We start from the raw sequence: 10,646 nt of genomic DNA, 5'->3' as shown, positions 1-10,646 counted from the left end.
ATCCAATCACTATTGTTTTCATGTGGTGTGGTCCACCTGAGATTTATATCCCTCTCATTTTCGGAGTCAGGCCATAAAATTATCTGTAAAAATGGATGAATGGCATGGATGAACCACATACATCATGGTGGGGCCCACAGAGCACCGACCACCAGCCACCGAGCTAGAGGCAGGGTGAGTAGCCAATCCGTTTCCGACCAATGTCGGTTCGCTCCCAACCATATGACTCACCACACCAATGCAGGATAGAAACGGGATCGATTCAAACTGAGTCGGAACGAGTTGTATCAGTTTCCATCATAAGCGATTCGCACTACCAGAAACGGTACTTAAATCCATGGTTGCAGGAAAAGCTCTTATTCAATAGTGCTTTGTGTGACACTAGTAAGCCATGTAGGGTCCGCCAATTGGACGGTCGTGATAGCAAGAAAATAAAGCCAGCTGTGCTGTAGACCACCGGCCAACGAACTGAAAAGCTTCTCTTTCGGACAAGGTCAAAACAAAAACCAAAGGTGTCTCCTTCCCATGCTTTCCTGGACGAAAGGGCGTAAGAGCAGCCGGCTTCCCAAGAGAAAAGGACGCACGAGATTAACGCTCTGGCGTAAATAAAAAAAAAATTTAAAATTTAAAAATTTAAAAATTTAAAAATTTTAAAAATAAAAAAATAAAAAAATAAAAAGAGAGAAGAAAGATAAAAATAAAAATAAGAAACTTTTCTTTCATCGATCTTCTAACCTACCAATAACATGTTATATGATAGTTATGAAGAGTACGGAACCCCATACACGTTCACAGATCAATGTACACGTGGCAGACAAGTAAACCGTTAAAATCATGGGCCACTTTTTATCAGTCGAGCATCTAAAATCACACTGAATGGATGGCTGAATGATTTTAAAAATATCCATATCGGTGAACAATCAAATGGACCGGTAAAATGAAAGAAAGGAAATGATCATCGCTGTCCACTTAAAATAGCTCTGGTATATATATATATATATATATATATATATATATATATATATATATATATATATATATATATATATATATATATATATATATATATCACGTGCACATTGACTGTATGCATGAGCATGCACATGTATAACCAAGCTCAGGTAGAGTATCAATGCCTTTAATCCCATGCAAATTCACGTCCATGTAGTCGTCATTTCGTTTAACTAAAAATAACAAAACAGCATCTCTCTCCTTCTGCCAAATGTTAGGGCTGATAGACAATGTAGGAGGAGAAACCTAAAACTAGAGAATCAGCCAACATCACAAAAAAAAAAAAAAATGAAAAAGAAAAAAGGTCAAAGAAAACAAAAGAAAGAAAGACCAAAAACACAAGCGTTCGTTATTCCGTTAGAAGAACAAAAAAGAGAAAGACAAAAAGAAAAAAGAAAAGACATTTTTTGTTTTCTTCTCACTCATCAACACACCAAACCATTATCCACACCAGTCGCAAACACAAAACCCAAATCCAAAACAAGAAGTAGAGAGAAAAATAGATAGATAGATAGATAGATAAATAGATAGATATAGAGAAAGAGACAGAAAATAAAAGGAAGAAAATATATTAATTTTAATTTTTTTTAATCTTTTTCCTTTCTTACATTTTTGGGTTTGATAGAATCATTTGAGTGCATGGATCGGAGTGAGTGATATAATGCACAAAGAGCAACGCGCAAAGGCGTGGGAACTAACGGTCAGGAAATCACAAGCAGCTAAGAAGCGCGTAGGCGGGCTCTTTTCCTCGACCACCAACATGTCAGTGGTCCAGGGTGACGACGAAGATGATGAAGACAATGTTGAGGAGGAATGCAGCGGATCCTCGCCTGATATCTCTAACGTCGAACGCCTTCTATCAAATGGCGATTTCTATACAGGCCAGTGGTCTGATAACTTCCCTCACGGCATCGGCAAGTACTTATGGACAGACGGGTGCATGTATGAAGGTGAATGGTGCCGTGGCAAGACAATGGGAAAAGGGAAGTTTTCATGGCCCTCCGGGGCTACCTATGAAGGTGAATTCAAGACCGGGTTCATGGATGGGTTTGGGACCTACACCGGGTCTAACGGTGATACGTACCGTGGGCAATGGGTTATGAATCTCAAACATGGCAAAGGTCGAAAAAGCTATGCTAATGGAGATTACTACGATGGGGAATGGAGGTGTGGGTACCAGGAAGGGAATGGGAAGTATGTGTGGAGGAATGGGAATGAGTATGAAGGGCAATGGAAGGGTGGACAGATCTCTGGTAAGGGATCAATGGTATGGGCGAATGGAAATAGGTATGTAGGATTATGGGAAGAAAACTTACCAAAGGGAGAGGGACGGTTATTGTGGGTTGATGGGAGCTTTTATGTTGGTACATGGAGTAAAGATCCACAGGAGCAGAATGGGACCTACTACCCTTCTGGTGGGGCTTCTCCTGTCGGGAACATTGATTGGGACCCACAAGAAGTTTTCTCGGTTGATTTGAATGATTGTAAGATCTGCCCTGGTGAGACTGTTTCAATTCTCCCATCCCAAAAGGCTCTGAATTGGACCCTACTTGAAGCAGATTACACGCAGAAGCAAGAGAAGCAAGAGAAGCAGGTGGCTTGGCAGACACCCAAGAGCGGTGCTGATAGCAGCAGTAAGCCGAGGTGGAGAAAGTCTATAGATGTGGCGAGGAGAAATAACAGTAGCGCGGAGAAGAATTTTGATGGCATTGGTAATTGGGAGGGTGATATGTCTTTTGATGCTTTGGATCGGAAGTCGGCTTTTGATGGTATGGATCGGAAGTCGGCTTTTGATGGTATGGATAGGAAGTCGGCCTTTGATGGTATGGATAGGAAGTCAGCTGTGGGAGATGATGCTCTAGGTCTGGCAGCCCTCCGTCTGTCAGATGTGGATTCAAGGGCGCCTCGGACGCCGATGATGAAATGGCAGCAGAGGGAGATGAAGAGGCAGGGAGAGACTATTTCTAAAGGGCATAAGAACTATGATCTGATGCTTAATTTGCAGCTGGGAATTAGGTACTGATTTGTGGCATTTCTCTTTATTTCTTTTTTTTTTTTTTTTTCATTGATGATTTTGTTTATGGTCTGGTATGAAAATGCACATTGCTTAGCCATGATGAATGGTATTTGGGTTATTTGGGTATGTTCTTAAACATCATACCGTACACTGGCAGTGAAGAGGATGATTGAGCTATGAGAGGAATGGTCTAGATTCATCATGTCCCAACAAGTATATGATCATGGTTCTACCATTCACTGCAATTTTTGAGGCCCACCAGATCAAACCCATGATGAATTTGTCATGATTGCATTTTTTTTTTTTTTTTTCTCTTTCTTCATTGGCTCGTTTGAAGTGGGAGGAGGATTGTGGATTGAAGAATGCAGTGTAGATGTTACTTGAAATGCTGATCTCTTATGTTATCTATCTCTTAACTATCTTCCAAGAATGCACATTGGATTCTAAAAATATAGTCCTGAGGATAATATAATAAAAAAATGAAAGTTGTGTGTTGGTATCCCAATGAAATTTGTGGCCTGTTTGGATCTCGGAAGTGACTATTCATGAGTTTGAGTTTGTTAAAGATTTTTTTATTTTTTTTTCAAGTCATTTTTTTTTCCAAAAAATGGGTTATTTATTTTCTCACTTTCCTTCTAGAATCGTAGAAAAAAACAATTTCCAATTTATCAGATAAGGCCAATGTGCCAATGTTTCACCTTTCATGTACATGTACCACCCATGCCAATGTCTTGTCTCACATGTGCCGACCTGACACATGCATTGTCCGTCTTCAAGTGACTCCCATTCAGTAGTGACGGGCCAGTAACCATGTCGGTAGTGGAAAATCTATAGGGTCCACCATGGTGTATGTGTTTTATCCATGCCGTCCATACAATTTTCCAGCTCATTTTAGGACCGATCTTTAAAAATGAGGCAGATCCAAATCTCAGGTGGACCACAATATAAGAAACAATGGTGATCGAATACCCACCATTAACAACTTCCTGGATCCCACTGTAATGTTTATATTTGCCATGCAACCTGGTGATCAGGTCACACAGACGTGAAGGGAAAACAGAAATATCAGTTTGATCCAATAAGTTTTGCTTCCCCCATTTTTTTTAATGGTGGGCGTTCAACCACCGAAATTTTCTATGGTGTGGTCCACCCGAGATTTGGATCTACCTCATTTTCGGCTCATGACCAAAATGAGCTGGGAAAATGGATATATGGTGTGGATAAAACACATATCATGGTGGGCCCACAGACCTTTTCCAGCGTTAACATGGTTATTGCTGTGGTCACTGTCCGATCAGGATCTATCTTACATGTGTCACACGTGCACCGTTCATCTTCAAGCACTCTAAATGTGTCCATGGGCAACATATGTCACAGATGCCTCACTGGCCAATGTATGCTATTGTTCATCTTTAAGCAGTTCACATGTGCCATGTATCAGTGTTACACATGTGCCAACATCTATGTTTAAGTATCCACATGAACTGTTTGCCAATATGGCATATGTCAATAATTACTAAGTAATTTTTCTATTAAAAATTTTATTTTCCCAAAGAATAAATTTTAAAAGTGAGCCTTGATTTATTAAAAAATGATGCAACCTAACGTGAGTTGCAACGGACAGCAATGAATAGAATAAATGCAGGGACTTCAAAATAATATATCTTCTTGAATACAACTCTAATTTAGATTATTCAAAAGCCTAGATGAATTTTAAAGTTTAAGAATAAATAAATAAAATCTAACTCTAACGAGGTTGATTATAGCCAGAAAATTATTAGTTTTAGGGGCTGGTACCTCGAGAATATTAGTAATTCTCTAGAAATTATAATAGAATGAAAATTTGTAATATAAAAGTAGAATTGATGATAAATTATTAGGGAAAAAAATCATTAACTAAAAAAGTACAAAAAACATTGCAAGCAATAGACACGTCAGAACTAAAAATTTCTACAACCACAAAGTGGTGCCAATGAACCGGGAATAACTCTATGAGTTGGACTCACTCACAACTAAAGAGGAATCACTTACTATATTTTTTTTTCAAAAATTTATAGAAATAATAATTTTTTAAGAACTCAAAATAAGATCCTCTTCTCGTTGTAAAATAAGTCCTTAAATAGACCAAATACACCAGTCCATCATATTTAAATTTAATCATTTCCCCAAATTACCAATTAATTACTACATATTTCCAAATATTAATAATTTATCATCATGATCTTCCCAAGACATACTTTAATTTCAAATCCTTTCCTTTCCTTATGCATGCATGCAACATGATTCCAAGCCATGAATCATGAATGCACTTGGGCCAGAAATAATGGGTTGGATTTTCAAGATTGGGCCTGAATCATGGGCAGGGCTTTCCTCTTGAATTGGGCCAAGGAAAGCGTGCATAGAAAATTGATAGAAATTTTATTGAAGAAACAAATAGTCCTTGCCACAATTTCTCTTTCATTCCTTTCCATGGAAAACACAATTTCTTTCTATTTGCTTTGCTTCAATCCAAAGCAATTTCTTTCTAAGGCACTGTTTGGTAGACACCTAAAAATGAGTTGATCTCAATTTAGTTAACAGTAATTAAGCTTTAAGGATCTTGATCTCTAATACATAACGAGTTCATACTAACAGCGATTATTATTAGAATACATAATTACTGCCAACTAAAATGAGATGAACTCGCTTTTAGTCATCTAAGAAACAGTGCCTAAGCATCTCCCAGTCAATCAATTAGCAACACCAAAGTTCCTCCAAATGTTTCCTTTGTCTTCTAACCTTGATGAATGGATGGATGGATGTATGGTGGACAGACGATTAGATAAAATACGGGAAGAGTGAAATTTCTAAACACAAGTTAGTCATAGTTTGATGAATATTCTAAGCAAAATTTTGGCATTTAGAATTCAGCATTTTGGAATTTACAAATATAAGGATTTATGACTCCCTACACAAGATAGCAACAAAGCAATAGAAGTTTCATTTCTAGGAGTAACAAATCTAGGAATCACTATTCCTAGTTCCATAACTCCCATAGGACTAACAAATCCTGCCATCCTAACAACCCAAGTTTGTTGGGCGACTTTTGGGATTATCTCAAAAAACAGAAACTTCTAAATTTGAGATTAGTTTGATCATTCACCTTAATCCATCTATGCAATAGTTTTTGTTTTTCTTTCTTAGTTTCCATGCCTAATTGTAATTTTCTGTTGCCCGCTATCAATATGCAATGCAGGCATTCAGTAGGAAAACCTGCTCCGGCCACATCCCTTGATCTGAAAGCATCAGCCTTCGACCCTAAAGAAAAGGTATGGACGAAATTCCCTCCTGAAGGAACGAAGCATACCCCACCACACCAGTCTACAGACTTCAGATGGAAGGATTACTGTCCGTTGGTGTTCAGGTCAGAGCTCGAGATGCAATTCGACTAGCACTGTCATTTAGTCTGTGTTTGGGTGCACAAGTGAAATGAATTGCAATCATTCATTTTCATCCAGAGGAAATGGCAGAAACTAACTATATTTCGTAGCATACCAAGGAAATTATATTGGTTATTTTCTAATTTATTAGACTAACAGAATTGCAATCCAATTTGAAAAAACACCCAAACGCACACCTATTATTAATAGGTTGTTGGTCCTGCTTCTTTCTTATGGGCTCACCAACAATTATAACTCTATACATTGTCATTAATGACGATGATTATGTTCAGGACTCTCCGCAAACTGTTCAAGGTTGATGCAGCTGATTATATGATATCGATATGTGGAAACGATGCACTTCGGGAGCTCTCGTCTCCCGGGAAAAGTGGAAGCTTCTTTTATTTGACCAACGATGACCGCTATATGATAAAGACAATGAAGAAGTCAGAAGTGAAAGTGAGTTCTTCATTGCCTATTATTGTTTTGGTTCAAAACAGGACTCTTTTTTTTTTTTCTTTTTTGGTTGATCTAGATCTTTTCTTTTCCATGTCTTTATTGTTTTGGTTCAACACAGGTGCTTCTGAGGATGCTACCAGCCTACTACAATCATGTCCGGGCTTTCGAGAATACTTTAGTGACCAAGTTCTTCGGTTTGCATTGTGTGAAATTGACGGGGGCTACCCAAAAGAAGGTAAGAAACAACTGTAGACCACATTTATCTGAAAACTTAAAAAGGGTGTCTTTGGATGCATGAAATAATGTTGCTTTTGATTGGATTTGAAAAGAAATGTAACTGAAATTTGAGGACTAATCCCACAAAATAATGTTGCTTTCATTTCCTCTTGATTAAGGTGAATGTTTGCAATCCAATTCAGTTGTGCATCCAAACACAGCCAAAAAATTTGTTCCAGACTGTTCTTTGCACTTGTCTTCTGGTGTTACAACCATCCGTGTTTGATGGCAGGTACGATTTGTCATAATGGGGAATCTATTCTGCTCCGAGTACACCATCCACAGGCGCTTTGACTTGAAAGGGTCTTCCCATGGCCGAACAACAGATAAGCCCGAGGCAGAGATCGATGAAAACACTACTCTCAAGGACCTCGATCTTAATTTCATATTCCGACTGCAGAAAGCTTGGTTCCAAGAGCTTCACAGGTGATTATGATGCATTCACATTTCATCTAATGTCTTGTAAGAAATTGGATCTTTTAATTTTAAGGATTATGGACAGCATCCTCCAGATTGAGTTTGTCAAGCAGTCCTCATGACTATCTGTGATCGAAGCTGAGGATCGATTGTCCCAACATGGATGGGAGATACCCAGTCATATCTCTGATAAAATAACCATAATCCTTTGATTGGTTGTCTAGACATAAACAGTTAAGAAGAAAATACAGCTACTGTCCACACTCCACATTCAATGGGAGAAGATGCCCAAAGGTTGGACTTGGCCATATTCGCACGAACTCAAAAGCTCGAGTATGATGTGAATATCCTCACACCACTAGTCGATCAGATCTCAGCTATCTGGATTCGTCATCTTAATTGAATTTTGTGTTGTCCATCATTTTCATTCCTTTGGAAGGCTGAAAGTAGCTTAAACCTTGAAATGTTTTTTTTTTCCCCTGCAGACAAGTAGACCGGGATTGTGATTTTCTCGAACAGGAAAGGATTATGGATTACAGTCTTTTGGTGGGCCTTCATTTCAGAGAAACATCATTCACCAAGGAACCACTCATCACTGAGGGTCAGACCTCTGGAGTTCGAACTCCAATCGGTTAAATCTCATCGTTTTATTGCATTACCACCCATATGTTAATCATGGAACGATTAGACAACTAGCTTGATCGTAACTTAATAGCTAATAAGTATGGGATCATTCGTTGCAGGTAATGGCGAGCCTGAACAAACAAGTGACGCAGGTCCTCGTCTCTCTCGAGCAGACATGGATCAGCTTCTATTAGACCCTACCCGGTATGACTTATTTGCACGGAACATTCTAATCCTTAATATATAAAAAATCCCCTATACAAGAGGAAATATACACTGTTTGAGCATGCAATTTTCTTCATGGAACAAACATGATACATGTGGATCACCTTCTAGTGATTAAATCATTCATATTATGGGGAAATTTCATATGGAAAATAACCCAAAAATCTCTCCTGTTAGATGATCCTAATAGTATAGTTGGCCCCAGCTAAATGCAGATCATTGGTTCTGATTGTCCATTTCTAAGCCACCATATTAATGGCTGTGATCACCTGATAGGGAAGATATTGGGTGTGGCCCATTTCCAGATGTGACCCACCAGATGAATGGCTTTAGTTAACAAAGGTGGGCTGGCTTGTACTGTTTCTGGTTGAACAAAATTTAGATTGAGCATCACAGAATAACCCAATTGTCCATGGTTTAACCTGAACACTGAGAGGATCAGTCACCCCTTCCCTGTTCATGTGAAAACTGCAGGTGGGCTACCATTAGACTGGGTATTAACATGCCTGCTAGGGTCGAACAGACAGTGAGAAGACCTGATTGCGAAGCTCAGCTCATTGGCGATCCCACGGGGGAGTTCTATGATGTAGTCCTATTCTTCGGTATTATAGACATTCTCCAAGATTACGATATCAGCAAGAAGCTCGAGCATGCATACAAGTCAATCCAATATGACCCAACATCAATATCAGCCGTCGATCCAAAGCAATACTCAAAACGCTTCCGTGATTTCATATTCAAAGTTTTCACAGAAGACGCTTGAAGGCTCAGCTGAGAGACGTCGCTGTCGCTTCCAAGCCAAACAGAAATCAGAATTTTTTTTTTTTTTCATTGACGCTAGCTGGTGGCCCCAAAATCCTGCATTGGATTCATGGCATCCTCCGTGTATAGTATTTAATGGAAAAGATACAGTCTCTCGACTATATCTTCATTGTTGTTGAAAGATCAATTGTAACGGAAAAGATAGTCTCTCGACTATATCTTCATCGTTGTTGAAAGATCAATTGTAATGGAAAAGATACAGTCTCTCGACTATATCTTCATCGTTGTTGAAAGATCAATTGTAACGGAAAAGATACGGTCTCTCTCGACTATATCTTCATCGTTGTTGAAAGATCAATTGTGGCTGCTGAAGTTGCCAACAACAGATCATCAATCTACATATGTTTATGTAGTTATCTATATTTTTCCATAGAGGCACAGATAAATACCACTCTAGCCCATTCGATTGTAAATGAATTTACCCAAGGGTAAACCTGTATCGGAGTTCTTTTTGTACTTGATTCTTTTCTCAGAAGATGAATAACCATCTCTGGAATTTTGAAAATGGTTGTAATAAAAGATAGCTTTTGGACACAAAATTCTGTTAAATAGTATTTAACAACTTTGCAATTGAAAGTAGATTGTGAATTGCATTTGGGATTTTTTGCTAATGTGTTGACAGTTTGTAATATTGTCATCAGGCCTGTTTGGCAGGTCGAAAGCAAAATGAAATGTTGTTGTTGTTGTTGTTGTTGTTTCTCATTCAACTCAAGATGCCATTGGATGCACGTCATATAGTACTGTGAGATTCATCGGAGCCATTCGGTTGATGGTAAATAAAATGGACGGTCCAGATCCTTATACTAGAAATGTCCCATCAGTGATCTACACTGCATGTCATAGGGCCCAACTTTGCTTGTCTAAGCCTATCAAGAAACATTTTTATCAGAAGATTCTAACCATGTGATCAATGGCTTCAAAATGGATGCTTCTGATTGATTATATTGGAGAAAGGTCCCATCATTGATGTAGCCCATCTAGCATGTAGGCCCAAATTTTATTGAGAATGATTCTTCAAGAATCACTCTCATCAGGAGATTTCTTTTTTCTTTTTCTTTTCTTTTTTTTCTTTTTTTTTTTTCCTTTTGGAAGTCACACAACAACCCATCTTTCAAGAAAGAACCCACCATTTGATTATGATTATAACCTGATCATATATATATATATATATATATATATATATATATATATATATATATATATATATATATATATATATATATATTGATTAAATTGGAAAATGTATGATCATTCATTTGGCATCCATCATGTCTACCACAATTTGATTGCCCATGCTTCTTAAAAATAATCTTGAGCGGACAATCCTAACCGGTCGATCAATCGCCAAAAAATGAATGGTCTCAATTGATCACACT

The 10,646-nt window shown here is 38.2% G+C and overlaps 1 protein-coding gene across 2 annotated transcripts; it reads left to right on the top strand.

The window, feature by feature from the left end:
• The first annotated feature begins 1,378 nt into the window (after positions 1 to 1,378).
• Positions 1,379 to 9,789, top strand: LOC131227975 (phosphatidylinositol 4-phosphate 5-kinase 6-like). Of its 2 annotated transcripts, XM_058223789.1 has the most exons (9): positions 1,379 to 2,780; positions 2,898 to 3,027; positions 6,264 to 6,431; positions 6,741 to 6,906; positions 7,025 to 7,141; positions 7,415 to 7,608; positions 8,085 to 8,230; positions 8,343 to 8,427; positions 8,923 to 9,789. In XM_058223789.1, exons 1-9 carry the CDS (start codon positions 1,673 to 1,675, stop codon positions 9,209 to 9,211), a joined length of 2,403 nt encoding a protein of 800 aa, XP_058079772.1. In that variant the 5' UTR covers positions 1,379 to 1,672; the 3' UTR covers positions 9,212 to 9,789. The 2 variants fall into 2 exon arrangements, with proteins under 2 accessions (XP_058079772.1, XP_058079771.1); XM_058223788.1 differs by having other exon boundaries at positions 1,379 to 3,027; positions 8,085 to 8,200.
• Positions 9,790 to 10,646: the final 857 nt, after the last annotated feature.

Source organism: Magnolia sinica, chromosome 15 (assembly GCF_029962835.1).
Source record: "Magnolia sinica isolate HGM2019 chromosome 15, MsV1, whole genome shotgun sequence".
NCBI lineage: Eukaryota > Viridiplantae > Streptophyta > Magnoliopsida > Magnoliales > Magnoliaceae > Magnolia > Magnolia sinica.
The sequence above is the reverse complement of the archived record's forward strand: the minus strand, read 5'-3'. Positions and strand labels throughout refer to the sequence as shown.

Bases quoted from the DNA above. Each gene is read 5' to 3' on its own strand.
- LOC131227975 (XM_058223788.1), top strand. From the start codon at position 1,673: ATGCACAAAGAGCAACGCGCAAAGGCGTGGGAACTAACGGTCAGGAAA. The intron at 8,201-8,342 runs GTCAGACCTCTG...CATTCGTTGCAG, and splicing joins GGAACCACTCATCACTGAGG to GTAATGGCGAGCCTGAACAA. The intron at 8,428-8,922 runs GTATGACTTATT...TGAAAACTGCAG, and splicing joins CTTCTATTAGACCCTACCCG to GTGGGCTACCATTAGACTGG.